General features: G+C 33.4%; 1 protein-coding gene across 5 annotated transcripts in view; it reads left to right on the top strand.

The window, feature by feature from the left end:
* GIN1 (gypsy retrotransposon integrase 1) overlaps nucleotides 1–16,133 on the top strand; it is a 30,976-nt gene extending 14,843 nt beyond the window's left edge. The window contains exons 3-8 of one of the 5 annotated variants that reach the window (XM_063087331.1): nucleotides 569–762; nucleotides 2,651–2,689; nucleotides 7,485–7,676; nucleotides 7,773–7,946; nucleotides 8,431–8,716; nucleotides 15,269–16,133. In XM_063087331.1, coding sequence (XP_062943401.1) covers nucleotides 569–762; nucleotides 2,651–2,689; nucleotides 7,485–7,676; nucleotides 7,773–7,946; nucleotides 8,431–8,716; nucleotides 15,269–15,543 — 1,160 coding nt within the window. In that variant the 3' untranslated portion in view covers nucleotides 15,544–16,133. Of the gene's footprint in view, nucleotides 1–568; nucleotides 763–2,383; nucleotides 2,690–7,484; nucleotides 7,677–7,772; nucleotides 7,947–8,430; nucleotides 8,717–15,268 lie in introns of all 5 variants that reach the window. The other 4 variants (XM_063087328.1, XM_063087330.1, XM_063087329.1 and 1 more) reach the window with 4 other exon arrangements.
* The last annotated feature ends 3,944 nt before the right edge of the window (nucleotides 16,134–20,077 follow it).

Raw genomic sequence — 20,077 nt, 5'->3', positions numbered from 1 at the left:
AGGTTCTTCTCAGGTGTCCTTCTAATTAAAAGAGAGAACTGTCTTGAGTATTAAGATTCTCCCACTTTCACAGTTTACTATTCTACCTTCTACTCAAATTTAGAAAAACCTGAGAAAGGTGGTTGCTTACAAAAATGTGGTTATGATGAAATGCTATTTTAGAAAATTCTGCTCCAGGAAGTTGCTTATCCGTACATAATTCATTCGCTAATTTATGCCACTTTTAGAAGGCACCTGTAAGTATTTTCCTACTTTGAGTACTCCCATCGAAAGATAATTTTATATTCCCATAGTTATTACATGCTTTGGTGAACAAGCTAGCTCTACTTGTATTGATAACTACAAAATTATGGCAGCTGGTACTCATCCTTGATATCTAGTATGTGTAACAGCTGAGTACCATTCAGATTGTATGGAAGCATTATTACAAATAAATACTATGTTTAAATGGAAAAAGATTTCGTAAAACAAAAAACCCTCATGGTTTGAAGCTAAGGTTATGATTATCTTAAAACTATATAAGTCTCTAAAAATTACAATTCTATCTTTTTGGTATTATTTATTCCAGAAAAAAAGCTGTTTTATGTTGGAAAAGATAGAAAACAAAATCGTTTGGTAATTGTTTCAGAAGAGGAAAAAAAGAAGGTCTTAAGAGAATGCCATGAAAATGACTCTGGATCTCATCATGGCATATCCAGAACCCTCACTCTAGTGGAATCCAATTACTATTGGACTTCTGTGACCAATGATGTCAAACAGTGGGTATGGCTTATGTATTTAGAATATTTTGAATAATGTCTTTCTAATAGATATTCAAAATTCATTATTGCTCCAGATTTACTCTGGGTATCTCCTCTCCTTAAGTACTTTTTGTATAGGGAGTTTTTATACAAAAAATTTTTTTAGTTACAAGGAGTCTTATTTCACCTCACAGTTCTTTTAAATCACCAAAGTGTAATTTGAACTAGAAACACTTGAAAATACCATATTTAGATAAGTGGTTATTTAGAACCAGATATTCATCATTTGAACTCCTTTGTGTAGGCAGAATTTAAATGGGACTGAAATTCATTTGACTAAATTATTACCTTTTTAAGGGCAGTCACGTAAGCCTTTCTTGAAAGGATACTATCTTCATAAGTTAGGCGCAGTGTGTGCTCTCATCTTCTTTGCCTATTCTATCTTGAGGAAGAAATGTCAAACATGGCAGAAGCCCAGAACCTAATAAATGTAAAATCAGATTGTGAAGATAGTGAAATAAGTCTAAGTTTTATAACTTTATAGCCCATTAGGACCTTCAATGTCTTCCACCAGATAATCCACCCAGGAACTGTGGGGGTCTTGCTGGTAGGTCAGTTGATCCCTAGTCTTTCCAGTATACTGTGTGCCAAATGGTAGGATTTCCTTGGTATATATGTGAGATCTCTTTAATAATTGTAGTAGTACATCAAAAAGACTGGCATTTCAGGCATAAAGAATTAAACAAATATTTAACAAAGTATCATTTGTGAGTAATCAGTATATGAATCTATGCAGGTATTCCAAAAACCTTGGTACTTGTGTTTGTCTTCAGAACTTGCTATACATTCCTTTATTAATACTTAGTGAAATCTTTGCCAAATCTTTATCATTTGAGAATGGGTATGATTTTTGGAAATAATCTGAAGTTGTTTGTGATGAAATTTAGTGAATAAGTGTAAGTTGGAAAATGAAAATTTTGATCAAAAGTAACTGTAACTATAAAGTGATAAAATGGTTTTAAATTTTTCTCCAGAAGTTATTTTGAAAATCTTTTCCAAGTGGAATTCTGGCACAATCCATAAATTGATCAATTGATCTATTGATCTCTTCTCACCTCCTCCAAGTGAAAGTTCTATGATAGCATGGGCTTTGTTTTTGTTTGCTCTCTTTTCCCAGGACCAAGATAAACTTCTGGCATCTATAAATATTGTTTGAATGAAATTATATTTCAATAAATGTTGTTGGAATAGATGAATGAACAAACTTCTCAAAGTGACAACTTTAGGAGGAAACATCTTCTGCATGTAGAAATTGTTGTATATTCACATACTGATTTAAAATTATAGAAAACTTATTTTAAGATCTATTCATTTAATAAATATATATGGAATGTGAGCCAGAATTATGTTCCATGTTAATAAGACCCTATAAGATGGTCATTTAATACTTGTAGCAACTAATATTTGCTTGTTGTTCTGAATGGAAGGTTTAATTCAGTGGTCTGTTATCAGTCCAAAAGTTTCTCCTTCAAAATACAAAGTGCCTATTAACCATTTTTAAATTCAGATTTATAAGACTTTTTATATTATATTGAATATATTAACATTTGTATATATTTTATTTATTGTGTACCTGTTTATAGGTATATGCTTGTCAGCATTGCCAAGTGGCAAAAACTGCAGTTATTCTAGCACCTAAACAACACCTTCTCAAGGTAGAAAATCCATGGAGTATAATTACTGTTGATCTGATGGGACCTTTTCATACAAGCAACAGAAGTCATGTATATGCTATAATCATGACAGATTTATTCACAAAATGGGTTATGATTTTGCCTCTATGTGATGTTTCAGCATCAGAAATTTCTAAAGCTATTATCAATATATTTTTCTTATATGGACCTCCTCAGAAAATAATAATGGACCAAAGAGATGAATTCATTCAACAGGTAAGGCAAATAAACTACTTAGGTATGGGAGCATATCTTAACTCCCTTTTGGTGTCCCTATGCATTAACAGCGTGCTTCATAAAATTGCTACAGATGTAAAGGTATAATATTGTGTATTACAAGGGTAGTTGGACTGGAAATTAGACCAGGATTTTAGTACTTATTGTGCCACTAACAATTGTAAATGTATCTTCAGTTATCTTAAACTTACATGAAGAGTTTGGACTGAATTATCTTTTTGTACTTCAGGCTTAAAAATTCTGTGATTGACCTGTAAAGGGGGACTTGACGAAACAGAAAAATATGTCATATTCATAAATGAGAATATTTAGTATGTAAAGGTATTTTTTCTTTTTCCCTAGACTTTTTCCAGATTAAAGTTAACCTGAAAGAATAAGCAGGCAAGAATATATATACAAAAATTCCAAAAAAGAAATATAATAACTTCTAGACTTAAGGCATATTTTTAAATTCTTGTAATTTACAGGGAACTGGTGTAAGAAAAATCAAAGATAGCCAAACTTTCTTGGTTCACAGCACTTTTGATGTCTCAGTCCGAAAGAAATACCTTATATTTAGTAATAGGATCTATGTGAGATTATCCCCAGGTTCCATGATTCAGTAGAAGGACTCAGCATATAGTCATACTTATGGCTAAGATTTATTCAATGAAAGAATTCATAGCAAATTCAGCAGTGAGAAAAGGTGCATAGGAAGAAGTCTAGAGGAAACCAGGTGCAAGCTTCCAAGATTTCCTCTCCCAGGGGAGTTCCATAGGACATATTTAATTCCGCTCGCAATGAGTTGTGACTGCACATGTAAAATGTTGTCTACCCAGCAAGCTCATTAGAGGCTCAATACCTAGTGTTTTTACTGGGGGCTGGTCTCCTAGGCACCCTGTGCATGGCATGTACCAAAAGTACAGATACACAGAAGGAAAGAAGGTAGTTAGCATAAACCACATTATTTGTATAAACTCTTTAGGCATTTTGTACAAACTGTTTACTGAGCCACCCTTATCAGTTAGGGAATGGCAGGAATATTTTCATTGGGAACCAAAATCCAAGTTCCTAGACACTAGCCAAGGGCCAACCTTGTAAGTGGATCTCTCAAAGGATAGTAGGCTCAGATCTGCTGTGTTAACTCTTTTCTGCACAGTTCCATCCAAACAACTTAATAAGTATTTGTGACCTAACCACTTAGCCATTTTAGTAATACTGATAAATTGAAAAAAAATTATTTTATTTCGTTTTTAAATAATCACAATTACTTGCTAATAGGTTGTATATACCTATTGACCGTTGCTTAACTTTTCAAACCTTGGAATTGTACTGGGCACTGACACCCATCTCTCTTGTTTCACACTGATTTTTACAAAGTAATTGCTTTTTATCACAGCATCTGCTGATAAAAACAGTTCAGTAAAGATATGATGTCATTGTGAGGATTGTAACCTGATCTCAAGATGAAACTGTGAAATGCCTTAAGCTAGTAGTTTTCCTGGTGTCTAACATGTTAAGGGGACAATTTGCTACAGAGTTCGAACAGTGGTTAAAATGATAAAGCTGGCATCAGGAATGTGTGGAATAGGGAGGGATTATTTAATTAATTTAATTAACAGGTAATGACTTTCTAATTGTAATTATTTCTATAATATGATTTTAGAATTAAATACCACATATCAAAATAATTTTCGGGTAAATTCAGGAATTTTTATTTTTTTAATTAAAACAGAAAAAATATATAATTTTTTCTCTAGAGATGGAGTATAAATTTTAATGGGAAAACACCAAATTTGGCTGCATAATAAATAGAAACTTATATATGGTAAAATAACCAAAAGATAAAGGCCAAGAAATAGACCAAGGAAAATAAAGCAAAACCATGTGGGAAAGGGCTAGTGTCTTTATTCTAAAAGATTCAAACAAATTAATAAATTTAGTTAAAAACAAAAACAGATTATTTACAAAAGAGTATAAAAATTATAAACATGTAGAAAATGTTCAAACTCAGTAGTAATAAAAGTAATACAAATTAAGACAATTTTTTGCTTGTCAGAAAAATAGTAATACCAAGTAGACTACAAGTAGAATGATACAGCCTTATAATACTGATAGCATTGCATCCCGAAACTAACTTTTTTGTAAAGCAATTTGCCAAAGACCCAGTAAGAGCCATATTTCGTCTTTTGGTTAGCAATCCTATTTCTAAGAACTTACTCTAAGAAAATTATTCAAATATAGAAACTGCTGTTTTATGATGATGTTTTCCACAATGGTATTTATATTAGTGAGAGATGGAAAACAACCTAAATATCAAAAAAAAGAGAAAAAAAAGAAGTGTTGCAGGAAAAATGTCTAGCCACATGATGAAAGATCTTAATGTAGTATATATACATATATTCACATAGATAATTGTGAAAAATAAATATAAAAAACTAAAAAGAAATCTATAAGATTAACTGTTGAGTTTTTAAAAATTTGATAGGATTATAGATTTTTTTCGTAACTTTTCAGTTTATATGTATCATAATTATGTTGCTTTTAGAATTTTAGTGATTAAAATATGCATAATCATATGTTTCATTTGTGATACAAGTTACTAGTGCTTAGCAATAGCTAGTTCTCCTATCTTTTCAAACATGGAAGTCTGTCCTTCTAGCCTCTCATAGGTGGGCAAGCCCAAGTAACTAGTTCCGGCCAAAGAAATTGTGTGGATGGATGTATGTCAATTTCAGCCTGAGTCAGTGAAAACCTCAAGCTCATTTCCTCAATTTCCCAGTCTTACCTTTCTCCGGGGAATTGACTGGATATTCCAGATCTTACACTCTAGGATGGTGGAACTTTTCTCATCCAGAATGCTGAGGCACCTAGTGGACAACAGTTAGCTCGGAGGAACCCAGACCTACAGCTAACTTTGCTCAAGCAAGAAGTAAAACTTTGTTGTGTTAAGCCACCCACCAAGACTTGAATGTGTTTTGCAAATGCAGCATAATTTTGCCTATTTTGACACAGCAGTGGTTTGCAAAATGGAGAGTGTGAGACAAGCCATTTTAGGGGAGGACTATTAGAACTTCTGTTTACATTTTTTTCTTAATCTAAAAAATAAGAAAGTAATGAAGCTTCACTAATAGTGTGTACAGATTGATAATAGAGTCCTGACTCAATCAACAAGGCAGATGATTGTGTGTCACACGTGGTATATGAAGGCATCCTGAGAGAAAAGTGAGAATTCACAACCTGTAGGAGTCTACATCGGTTTCCTTACTCATCCCTTTGCTTTCAGCAGTTAATTGAATTTATGGATATCATCTAGTTTTCACCAAACTCCTACTCACAGAGTGGCCAGGTGGCTTAAGTTTCTTGCAATGAAACAAGACTATACTAAAGTGCAAACGCCCATCAACCACAAGAAAATGATAGAGTTGACACTTCTTCTTAACTTCTAGTACTATCTCTTTGTTAGACGTATTAATGAGATGAAAACATATATTAACTAATTAGATCTGATTGGAAACTGGCCATCAAAATTCAAAATTATCAAGACAACTGAACTATTGATTCATTTCCACCTTATTATTAATGAAAAGCCTTACCCTGTTTATAGTTCTTCAAGATATTAGCTAATGATAGTATAAAGCCACTATGATTAGCCAGTGGTTTTCCCAGTTATGTTTAAAATCATGCAATAATCAATTCAGGACTTTGAAAATTTTACTAAAGATAACAATAAATGTTTATAAGCCTCTTTTGTGAGGGTTCATAATATAAAGTCACATATGATTGGGAAAACTTATTTATTTTGCTGTGATTAAAATGACTTAAATATTACACAGAAAGCATAATGGTGACAAACAATGGTATCCTTTTGTCAGCAAATCCTGTCATAAAAAACTGCTAACGTGTTGAAATAGGATTAGAACTTAATGCACAATGTGGGAGGTTTATTATTCAGTTGGATAAAAATACACATTTCTAACATATCTCAGCTTAGAGTATTTGCTAAATTATTTCAATAAAATGTGTAAAGGACTTTTTGTAAACCTCTGAAGGAAAGAGAATAAACAATGGGAAAATTACTTTTTTAAAAATGTCTTATGGAAAACTAAAATTGTAAGGACTGATGTACGGGAGAAGGCTGATGGGGTAAGGATGTCAAGATTGCATCTCACCAATGGATTCACTGGATTATTCCTAGGCAGACCTACACATAATAAATATAATAACAATAGCAATAATAGTAGCAGTTAAAATTATAAAATGCTTACTACTTGCCTAGAACTGTTTTAAGTGCTTTACAAACATCAACTCATCTAATCCTCAAAAGAGGGGTAGCATCTTCCTCATTTTACATATAGGGAAACTGAATACAGAGAAGTTCAGCGACTTGTTCAAGAGCACACACCTGTTAACTTGATTATGTGACCTAGTGTTTGAGAGATTGTCTACTAAATTAAAAAGTTACTTCAACTTGGAGTTAGTGTTAAATTCTGATTTCCTTGTGTGTGTGTATTTGGTAAGCCATTTAACCTCCCAAAGCCTTCAGCTTCTTATCTTTAAAATGGGGTAATAATACCTCATAAAATTGTTGTAAGCTTTAATGACAATAAAGCATTTAGTATGTTGATCAGCATATAGTAAGGACTCAATAAATGGTAACTACTATTTTAAACAAAATATGTATGTTTTTATAGAGAATGGTTATGGCCAGTGAAAAGAGCAAGATTCAAATTCTTTTGAAGCCTTTTTTTAAAATACAAATTTTAAAAAGTCAGTCTTTTTATATGTTTTTCAGATCAATGTTGAGCTAAATGGACTGTTTGGCACAAAGCAAATTGTAATATCTCACACTTCTGGAACTCTAAACCCAACTGAAAGTACACCTAGCACAATCAAAACGATTCTCTCCAAACACTGTGCTGACCACCCAGACAACTGGGATGATCACCTATCAGCTGTTTCATTTGCCTTCAATGTGACTCACTTGGTATGTGCCTTTTCATAATTCTATACTTTTGAGTTATGACTGTTTTTTGGCTAGATAAATATCTTATAAATATCTTTTTTATTTTGCTTAAAATAGGAGCCTACTAAAAATACACCATATTTTCAAATGTTTAATCGAAATCCTTATATGCCTGAGACATCAGGTAGTCTTCATGAAGCAGATGGTGATAATACAAGTATGTTTGCCAAAATTCTATATGCAATTAAAGAAGCTGAAAAAATGATGGAAAATAAGACTTCAGAAGGCCAGGTGATTTTATTTAATAGAAAAATTCTATAATTTAAAACTATAAAGTGATACTTATCTTTAGAATTTTAGCATACACGTATGTGCACACACACACAGAGATGATATACCCTTAAACCAAAATTTTCTATCAAATTCTACTTTTTATTAAATAGTATGCTTACTAACTATGATATTCTGTGAGATGATAGTGAGAAAACTGTAGATTTGGGAATCAAGTACAGCTGGATTCAAATCTGTAGTCTTGCTGCTTTCCAGTTGTTTGACTTTGGCAAATTACTTAACCTATCTCAGTTTACCTTCTATGTAAAGTAAGGGTAATAATACTGACTTAGAAATGTTATTTTAAGAATTAAATAGGATTCATGCCTATCTTTTAGTAGCATCTCAATAAATAGCTATTTTGTTATAATGTTATCATTATCTGCATTTACCTTCCAAAAATTATAGCTCTTTCATACCTTTGGTTTTTTGTTTGCACTTGTAGGTGGAGAACAACAATTTGGATGAATTAAATAAAAGCAAGCTTGCTATTAAAAAGAAACCAAAGCAATTAAATCCATTTCATTTAAAAGTGGGTCATGAAGTTTTAAGACAAAGGAAAAACTGGTGGAAGGATGGTCGTTTCCAGTCTGAATGGGTTGGTCCTTGTGTCATAGACTATATTACAGAAGGTGGATGTGCTGTCCTGAGAGACAATACTGGGGCTAGACTTAAAAGACCTATCAAAATGTCTCACCTTAAGCCGTATGTAAGAGAATCCAGTGAACAAGGTATCTGTCACTTCTCTACATTATTACTTTCTTTGAGTGAAAAGTTAAAATTGCCAGAAGGCTTTTTCTCCCCTATCGTTGTTTTCCTGTCCTGTCTCATTTTTATAAAATTTGGCTTAGTTTTTGATATCCTAGGTAGTTTGTTTTATTATAATGTGTCTTCTGGAACTAGCAGACTTATCAGAGATTTTATTTTGATTTCTAGTGTTCTTTTCATAGTTCACGTGGGAACCTGTTTCACAAAAGGAAGGATTGCATATTCTCTATTTTCGCTTTCACAATGTCCTGTTAGTAAGTTTGTGCCTCGTTTTAGCATGAAAAAACAACCACTAAGTTCATTAATGGCCAAAGCAATCACACTGTCCAGTATCCAGTTGTGAGATAAATATATTAGAGATTTTAAAAACGTCATTGTTTTTTCATGTTGTTTCATAGTTAGGTCATAGTTGGAAGCAAGCAAGGGTGCAGAGTGAGGTGTACTTAGAATGCTATGAGATGCTATAAGAGGAGGTGATACACTGTAAACAGGTTATACTTGCCCCAAAATATGACTGGTTCTTAATGGACAAGATATCCTGATCTTTCTAACCCTTTCTTTCGTAGACTAGTTAAATGATGATTTTGCCATGACTTTCAGATTAAGTCCCCTACTTTATGAAGACTGTTTTATTTTGTGCTGTTATATCTGTTCCCTAAAGCTTCTTTGAGGTGTATAACTGAGGGAGTTGATTGGTACCTTAGCCAGTTAATTATGCTTTTTCTATAAAGAAAGAAAGCATTAATAATATTTGAATATGAGTAAAATGTAATGGAAGAATACAGTATAATATATTTTTAAACAACATAAGTTAATTTAACAGGCTTAAGTAAATACTAAGAGCAAGAACAACAAATAACCTACACTTAACCTATACCTTTTTTAGATATGAATCCCTTGGGGGCTGCTCGGTAATAATAGCTCAACTCTGCTTCTGATCTGGGCCACAGCACTCCTGTTAAAAGCTCTTAGTACTTTTCCTTCTTGTGACAGACCAAACTTATCTTGGACTATGTTCTAATTCTGAAAACTCACAAGTACTTTCATTCTCTTTGTTAGACACGCTTTCATTCCTTGTGCCTTGTTCTCAGTTCTGAACTACCCTTGTGATCTCTCCCTTCTGCAAGTTAAGTAGAAAAAAAAAATGTATAGGTAAATGTTGTCCTTTCTTCTTTAGCATGATTTTAACCTTAATCGTTTCAGTACTCGCTCCTTTCTGCTGTGCTGACCTTCCTTAATTAATACAAAATTTACATTTAAAATGTTGCCTTACCAGGATTAGTTTCAACATTTTGCAATTTGCTCCTGCCAAAGACTTTCTTAGAAAGGAGGCCAGTTATTTTGCTTCTTCTAAATATTTCAGAACCCAGTTGAGAAGAACATTTTTTAAAACAGAGGCAGTATAATTTTTACTTCATGCATGAATTCTCTGCAAATGTTTCTTCCAGTGATGTAAGGAAATTGTGATATTACTACTGGTGTATGCATAAGGAACCTGAGATTAATAGCTGAATTTGTGTTAGATTTTTTTTGTTAACCAGAGGAAGTATTGATATGGCCATTGTAGAATCTGGTGCCTGATCACTAGTTGGTCTCTTTTTGTGTGTTTCTCTCATTTGCAGAAATTCAAAATAAATGTGATTTCTGCCATCTTTTTTCTCAGTATTACATATTTTCCTGAAAAGTCTGCACCTCACAAGCTGATTTTAATGAGTCCTTGAGCTGAATATAAAACAAATAAAGTGTTTTTGCATAATCGTCCAACTTTTTTATTTGACTAACTTTGGACAAGCTGTATTAAAAAGAACTATAAATTTGTCTGTCTATACTTGTCATTGCTGCTCTTTAACAGTCTTCACATTTCATAGCTGTATTAAAGACTCACTCTGTAAAGCAGATACTTTTATTGCCAGCTTCTTATCCATTCTTATCTAGAACAGAATGTAGAGAGAGCACATTCAGTACTTGTTCTACAATATTTGTCATTGCTATTTTAACCAGGCCTATTTGTTATTTTGTCTAGTTCAATGCCAAGCACTTTTTCAGACTACTTATTTTAGGAAGATATTTTAAAACATACCATAGTGTCTCTGTGTAATCATAATGTTCCCCTTTAAAAGGAAAAATGATGTTATTGACTCATTATTCCATCTGACATAGATTTTGAGTAGTTTTTAATTTGTTTGTTTTGTTTGTGATAGATTTGGGTCTGCCTCACCCAAAGATTTTAGTCTAATTTCCCTTCACAGTTGCAAGGCCCCATTTGTGAAATGATTTTCACTATTGTTTAAGTTTCCCATTGCTGCCATAACAAATTACTACAAATTTAGTGGCTTAATACAACACAAATTTATTATACAGTCCTACAGGTTAGAAGTCCTATAGGTTAGGTTTCACTAGGCTAAAATCAGGGCAGGGTTGTATTCCTTTCTGGAGGCTGTAGAAAATCATTTTCTTGTCTTTTCCAGCTTTTAGAGACTACCTTCATTCCTTGGCTTGTGTTCCTTTTCCTCTATCTTCAAAGCCAGCAGTGGTGTGTTGAGACCTTACCTTACATCACTCGAACTTCCTCTTGGCTTTCCTTTTCCACATTTGAGAACCCTTTTCCTTGGGCCCACCCAAATAATCTAGGATAATCTTCCTATTTTAAGGCCCACTGATTAGCAACCTTAATTCTATTGCTACCTTAATTTTCCTTTGCCATGTATGGTTACATGTTCACAGGTTCCAGGGATTAATATGTGGACATCTTTGGGGGCCCATTATTTTGCCTGCCACAGTTATGGTCTGCATTCATGAAACACAGCAAAGCTTAGTCCCTATGGCATCAAGCCCATGATCTTGACATTATTGTTAATACGGCTTACGCAAAGAGCTTTTCTTTGAGCTCTTCGTTATATAATCTCTAAACCAAGAGTCATTCAGTTCTCTGTTGATAATATTAGTTATTATAATGACAGTGATGTATTATCAAATTATAGCTACTAGTTGTTATTTTATCATAAAATATGTACTAGCATGGCAACATATACTAATTGTTTGAAGATTATCAGTATCTATTTAGGATTAGTTTAGCACTCCTCTTCCGAATAAGAAAATAAGTAGTTCGAAACCTTTTGTTTTTCTTTCTATTTGAGGAAATAAATTAGTCAAAATCACATAGATTTTTGTGAGGCTTTCACTTTATTTTTCTTCTCAGGGAAATTTAAAAGTGAATTTTTAATCTCATTTTTTTACTCCTTGAAACTATGTAAAGTATGTCAAACCTGCTGGTAACACCTTCCTGAAATGTCTAGCACTTCAGTTTCAAAGAAACTAAAGACTTAATTTTTCAGTCTGATCAAAACTGAAATGATACTGTCATCAGACAGATGTCATAATCATAACAATTAATAGCATGAGAAAAGAAAAAGTACATCTACCGTGTAATGTAACTGAGTAGAAAGGTCCTTTAATATGGTATGTTTACCTCCCCTTCCCCAGACAAAAACTTCATTATACTCTTTTTTATATCCCTAACTCAGGATTGTTCTATAGAACAGTGTCCAGTATTTTCCAATAGATATACAGTTAACCCTTGAACAACGAGGGGGTTAGGGGTGCTGACATCCCCCCAACGCTGTGCAGTTGAAAAATCCCTGAATAACTTTTGACCTCCCCAAAAGCTTAACTACATAACCACTACTTAAGTATGTCCTGCACTTTCTCCTGGATCGCTACTTTAACTCACTGCCTATCAAAGCACCTGTTGGGGGTGGGGAGGGCATTGTTACTTAAATAGTAGTCAAGTAGTTAAGTACCAATAGCCTACTATTAGGTAGGCTACTTAACTGTATTTTTTACAATATATTCATTGAAAAAATCCACATATATTTGGACCTGCACAGTTCAAACTTACGTTGTGCAAGGGTCAACTGTATAATATAGAAACTATGTAGTGTATAATTTACAACTCTTCTAGTAGCCACATTAAAAAAATACAAAGAAATAAATGAGAACAATTTTAATAATATATTTAATATAATCCCAATATATCCAAAATGTTATTAGGTCAACATATATGTAGGGCCTCAAGAATCTCTTTTCTGATTATCTTTATTGAAATAAAAGAGAATTTCTATTGGCATTGGTAGATTTAGAACATAGTAGGAGTTGAAACATATTTGACTTTTGTGAATGAATGAGAATTTTGTTTTTTTCTTCACAAGCAGGACTTTGAAATCTTCAGAGTAGTTTTCTATTGTGTATAAAGTGATTTGTGTAGAATTTGCTAAATATAATCCTTGTTTTCTACAGTTCTATTACACTAAGGTGCTTTAAAGATTATCACTTATTTAAAAGAAAAAATCTGTATGTGTATATATGTGTGTGTGTGTTCTATTATTCACATATAGAAGCTCTCTTCTTACAAAAAGGTGAGGTTGGTAAAGTCCATTTGTTTCTAAGTCCAGTGTAACTAGGTGGTGCTTAAGCTCAAGGTCTCTGAATGCAATTCCAGCAAATCAAAGTGGTAATTTCTAAGAGCTTTAATTCTTGGCATATTTTTTCCCCCTTGATATGTTTACTGGACATATTTATCTAAAATACACCTGCTTCATCTGTATGGAAATTTTTTCAGATAGAAAGCTTCCTCCCAACTGCTCTGCAACAACAATATAGAATGTAAAAAAATCATATTAATTTTTTAAAAAAGATCTCTGAAAATGTCTTTGGAAATTCCTTAAGTGCTATGGGATCTGCCATCACTCATAACTTCACAGCAGTGTACAGGCTTTGAATCTATGGAATTCTCCATGGCTTATTAGAAAAATTCATGAACGACACTTTTACTATACCTAACCTTTTTAAGTTCTCTTATGAACTACTGTCTAGTCTTCTCCAGTATTAACAGTAGAATAATAGCAGCCTTTGATGTTGAACTTCTAGCAACACACTCTGAAAGTGTTTCAGTTTCATTGATTATATTTTTTCCTTCTTGCTACTAATGGGATTAACATGATTTGTAGGTTACATGATTTAGTTTTTGTCTTTCAGAAGTGTTCCTCTTGTCCAGCAATTCATCCTATACTAGCGTATAGAAATCATTTTCTTACCACCTCAGATTACCCACGCTTTTATTCCAGTTTTATTTTATTTATCTTCTTAATGTCATTTTAAATCTAATCAGTGCTTTTGCATTAATAAGAATCAGTGAGGTTAAACTTGGAAAACCTCTCAGAACTAAAATACCAAGCACTCTTTGCCTAGTGAAGAACTAAATGGACAAAATTTTATGCCCATACAAGTCCAAGCCCCTTATGCCATCTGTTGGTAGAGAGCATAGCTTTGTGTGGTCTACAGTAATTTGTAAGTTGAAAGTTGAAATAGGTTCAGTTAGCTTTTTGTATATTATTCCAAGGATGGATAGAGTGGGATCATTTTCTGGGATATACTAACAGGTTTATCTGCTCTGAGAAACTTTTCACTGATCTGTAATCTAAATGGGCAATTTATCTTCCTTTTCCTATTTCTTGAACTTAAAATTTGAGGATTCTTTAAGCTATTAAAAATTTTCAAGAGAATCTGTTAATGTTTTGCAAGAAAATCCAGAAGAAGTCAGGGGTCTAGGAAGTTAATCAGCTGTGATTGAATAGTTCTTTATTGTAATGAATTAAACTATCAGATAGGGAAGAATCCTTTAATAGACATTGATGTTTATGTAAAAAAATAGTGCTATTTTGCCATCAGATTAACATTAATTTTAAGCAATTTACCCCTGATAGTGATCATAAATTTGCTCAAAATAGAATAAAATGCTGACAAGGAAGATTCCCTGGCAATACTTTAGTATGGATAGGATAGACCTTTTGTTCCTAAGAATTTGTGTATCAAATCAGACTTAAATAAACTAAGCTTTTTAAGTTATTTCATTGCAGCCTGCCTCCTTACACATTCCTATCACATAAACCTGATTTTAGGAACTTTATCTTCATTTAATTTATAACTTTGTATTGTAACAATTTGATGTTATTTTCCTAATATGGCTGCTATAAAGATTGGATAATTATCTAAAGTTGTAAATGTAAGGATTTAACAACTTTTATTTTTTAACATATCTTCCATGACCCTATTAATTGAGCCAGAAATGCTTTGCAGATGCCTATTTAGGATATCATCATCAAAAATACAGTTTTATAATTTTGTTTTTAATCTAGACCATAATTCTCACTGTTCCTATGCCATGTTCTCTGTACATGCATATCTACCAAAGACAGGTCAAGGGAACAAGAAAACTACCTTTTTTTCAATCCTTAATCTTTCCTACATTCTTTAGGTGTGAACTGTGAAATTTATATATTATTTTATTCATTCTTTGACATGTATATTATTTAGTAGGGAGAAGAACTTTGAGAAGTTAACCTTGATAGCTAATTTTTATTACTTGGGATTTTGTTCTTCATTTTAACATCGTTTAAGTTTAAAATGATGTTGAATTATAATTATAAAAGGCAAACTTTTGATTTCTCTTTTTTCAGACAGCCTTTATCTCTTGCAAGGTTCAGTAGTGGCAGATCATGACTACATTGGATTGCCTGAAATTCCGGTTGGAGCATACCAAGCAAATATTCTGGTAGAAGATGCAACTATTGGTGTAGCCAGTAATGAATTACTGACATCAAGCAAGGATCGTGAACTATTAGAATATAGAAATGCCAAGATTTCTCCATTGATAGAAGATCATGGTACTCTTGAAAAGCAGACTTTCAGTCTTCTGGACTCTTCAAGTCAAGTCCTTGAATACTTAAGTTAGCAAATGCCAAAATTAAAGTGCTTGTTTAGATTGTACAAACCCCTTGAATCTTGGTACCTTATCCATTAAAACAGGTTGTGTAGAAGAAGTGTCTTGACACACTCTTAATGACTAAATCTTGAAGATTTATTTTATAACTATTTATGTAAAGTTGTATCACATTGAGTATTAATATTCCTGTATATCAAGGGAAAGGAAGCATATAATATATAGAATTCACTTCTTCTAAAGAGAGAACAGGCGAAGCACCCTTGCTTCTTAAGAAATACATTAAATTCCAGCTCAAAACTCTCCAATCTTTGTCTGTTATGGGTACAATGTTTTCAGTTTTAATTTTTCTGGACTATCTCCCAATTTTAAAAAAATAAGTTTGACCTACTTAGAATGGGATTATCAAATATTGAATCAACTATAACAATGAATAAAATGAAACTTCCTTCTGCATCATTGGAACTTATAAAAATATTTAGAGGAAAATTTATGGTTGTTTAATGGGCTTTTATAGGATCTTGGTAATTCCAAATTATCCAATTTGTTGGATAAGTTTAGGATTAGGGTCTGAAACTCTGTATTGGTTTGAAAACATTTGTTCCTTTCCATATTATATATTAAAATCAAAAAGCATCTGCTAATGAGATTTTTTTCTGTAACCTTAAAAAAAAAATCATAAATATCCAGTATCAAACATTTTAAACTGTAATTTGTATGATATTCATAACTTCATTCAACAAATATTTGTTAGGCACTATGAAAATCACTGTGAGAAAATATAAAGATAAGTCAAACGTGTACCTCAACCTTGTAGGGTATGTACTGCTGTCTTTTAAGAAATATAGACCACGTAAGCCACGTACAAGTTAAGACATACTAAGTTCCAGAAGATAAGTAAGTACAGATAATGTACTTAGGAAGGCAAAAGAGAGAGAAGTTGTTTTTGGATAGGAAACTTAGGTTTATCCTTATGGAAGAAGGATCATTTGAGCTTGCCCTTAAAAGATGTATGGTATTTGATGAATGGATACAAAATGATTAGGGGAGAAAAAGTGCACAAAGACAGGAAAGTACTGTAGTGATTCACAGAAAGCCAGGGCTTTTTGTCTACCCTGCTTCAGGTGTAAAGTGAAGTAGCAAGGTAAGGAGGGAATAAAGCTGAAAAGGTAAGTAGGAAACTTTGTGGGGAGTATTGAACACTGTTAAGGGTTGATATATGTCCCTCCCAAAAAGCTTATGTTGAAGTCCTAACCTCAAAATGAGACCTTATTTGGAATCAGGGTTGTTGTAGGCATAATTAGTTAGGATGAAGTCATATTGGAAGAGTGAGCTCTACTCCAATATGACTGGTGTCCTTATAGAAGGAAGAAGTTTGGATACAGACTGAGAGAGCATACCATGTGAAGATGAAGGCGGAGATAGAAGTGATGCTTCTACAAGCCAAGAAATGCCAAAGATTGCCAGCAAACCACCAGAAGTTAGAGGGGAGGCATGGAACAGACTCTTCCTCACAGCCCTCAGAAAGAACCAACCCTGTCAATACTTTCTTCTCAGACTTCAAAACTGTGAGAGAATAAAATTCTGTTTTTTAAGCTACCCAGTTTGTTGTAGTTTGTTACAGTAGCCCTAACAAACTAATTCAAATGCCTAGGTAAGTTACAAATCTTCTGAAACTATGCCTGTAGTGTTAATATTGAATGGAGTGTGTCTTAAGATCATTACAGCATATCTCACATATTTTATCATTAACCATACTGGACAGTGATATGTGATATCAAAAATGGAGATGTGGGGTATTGTAATTATTTATTTAAGAAGAAAGATTAAATTATGTTTAAAATAGGCTAACGGATAAGTGATTGAGAGAGAAATCCATCTAAGATCTCATACCACAGACCATACAAATTCCAGGTAGAATTCCAGAAAAAACATTAAAGAAGCAGTTTTATCAAACTGTGACAACTATCCTGCTCCCATCAAGAAAACAAAGTTTCATGATGGAATCATATTGGATCCTCTTCTTGTTGAATATAAATGGTTTTGTCCCTTTTCTCAGATCAAATGAAGTGGCTTCCCTTTGATGATCATCTGGCTCAAAATTAGCCTCTTTTTTCCTCCATTTAAAGAGGGCAATTAGTGTTCAAAGTCATTTTAGAATTACAAATCCTAAAATTTTGCCTTTCCTAAATAATCTCTCAACAGACTTTTAACCTATGTGTATAGTTGTGTTAGTCTAGGTTACTCTGTATCTGCAAACCACCTTAAAATCTTAGTGACTTAAAACAACAAAGCTTTATGTCTTGGCCACCCCACATATCCTTCTTGGTTCATCAAGGGCTTGCCTCTATTTTCATCTTCACTCCAAGGTGTAGGGTGATGAAACTCCACCTTTGAAATGACACCAGTCACCATGGCAAGGGGAGGAAAACATGGTGAATGGAGCACTAGACCTTAAAAGACTTGCTGTGAAGTTATGCATACTTTCTTACAATGGTCAAACCTAGTTACACACTCCTAATGGGTTTGAGGATTCTTTTTGTGATAGCAGTGTTCTAAAATTAGTGGCAATGGTTTCATAACTCGGTGAATATACTAAAATCTACTGAATTGTGCAATTTAAAAGGGTGCTCAAGGTCAGCTCCCATGGCCCACAGTCCAGATCTGCACCAGTAGACCTCAGTACTGGGCTTCCCCCCATGGAAGCAGGCTCCAGGACTGTCCACTTGACCCCACCAGATGGCTTTCCTAGAACCTCTGAACAGCAGACTGGTAAATGAATTTCCCTGCTGAAGCCAGGCTGTGAAGACTGGAAGAGGAGCCTAATTCTTCAAATGAATCTGCAGACACCTAAAAAAGGCTGCAGGGATCATGAATGATCAGGGAAACATGTTATCATCAGAGGAACAAAATGAAACACCCATAACACTCTAAAGAAATGAAGATCTACAAACTGCCTGACAAATAATTTAAAACAATTGTCTAAAAGAAGTTCAGTGAGCTACAAGAGGAAACAAGCAGCTAAACAAAATCAGGAAAGCAATACATGAACAAATTGAGAAGTTTGACAATGAAATAGAAACTATATAAAAGTACTAAACAGAAATTCTAGAGCTGAAGAACACAATAGCTGCACTAAAAAATTAAGTAGAAAACTTCAACAGCAGACTCAATCAAGCAGAAGAATCAGTGAACTCAAACACAGTGCATTTGAAATTTCCCAGTCAGCAGAACACAAAAGGAAGGAAGGAAGTCATTCAGTCAGTCAGTCAACCGGTGTATAGGACACCATCAAATGAACCAAAATATGCACTATGGGAGTTCTAGAAGGAGCAGAGAAAGAGAAAAGGGAAGAAAACATTTAAAGAAATAAGGTAAGACCATGGGGCCCAGGGACATACCCCTCTTCACCTAGAGAGGAAAATGAACATTCAGATTCATGAATCCAAAAGAACCCCAAATAGATTATATAAAGAGATCTTTACCAAGACATAAAATCAAATTCTGAAAAGTCAGAAACAAAGAATTTTGAAAGCAGCCAGAGAAAAATGACTTATCACATACAGGAGAACCCTCACTAGACTATCAGCAAATATCTCAGCAGAACCTCACAAGCCAGGAGAGAGTGTGATGATATATTCAGAATGCTGAAAGAAAAGAAAACAACTACCAACCAAGAATATTGTACCCAGCAAGGATGCTCTTCAGAAATAAAGGCGAGATAAAGACTTTTCCAGACAAGAAAACTGTGAGAACTCATCACACTAGATCTGCCTTAAAAGAAACGCTAAAGGGACTTCTTCAAGTTGAAAGAAAAGGATGCTATCTAACAACATGAAAGTATAAAATTTGCTGTAAAGGTGAGAACATAGTCAAATTCAAAATACTCTAATACTGTAATGGTGTTGCATAAATCACTCTTAACTCTAGTATAAAATTTAAGAGACAAGAGTATTAAAAATCACTGGCTACAGTATTGTTTATGGATACACAATATAAAAAATAAATTGTAACATCAATAACAAAATGTTGGAGAGAAGTTCAAGTGTAGAGGTTTTGTACACAAATAGACTGTTATAACTGTTAGTTGTTTTATGTAATCTTCTTGTTAACCAGAGGGGGAAAATCTAATAGATACACAAAATAAAAAGGAACCAAAACATACATAAAAAAAATTATCACAGTGGAAGCCAGAAGAGAGGCAGAAAGGGGAAAGGAACTACAAAAATGAACAAAATGGCAGTGGTAAGTCCTTAACTATCAATAATTACTTTAAATGTAAATGGATTTAATTCTCTAATCAAAAGACATGTAGTGGCTGAATAGATTGAAAAAAACAACAACACTCTATATGCTGACTACAAGACACTTTAGATTAAGGACACACATAGACTGAAAGTGAAGGGATGGAAAAAGATATTCCATGCAAATGATAACCAAAAGACAGCAGGGTAGATACACTTATCAGACAAAATAGACTATCAAAAACTTTCACAAGAGACAAGGTTGTTATATAAGGGTAAAGGTTTTAATTCATCAGGAGAAT

This window comes from Cynocephalus volans, chromosome 2 (genome assembly GCF_027409185.1).
Source record: "Cynocephalus volans isolate mCynVol1 chromosome 2, mCynVol1.pri, whole genome shotgun sequence".
NCBI classification, from domain to species: domain Eukaryota; kingdom Metazoa; phylum Chordata; class Mammalia; order Dermoptera; family Cynocephalidae; genus Cynocephalus; species Cynocephalus volans.
This window is presented reverse-complemented; position numbering and strand designations above follow the sequence as displayed.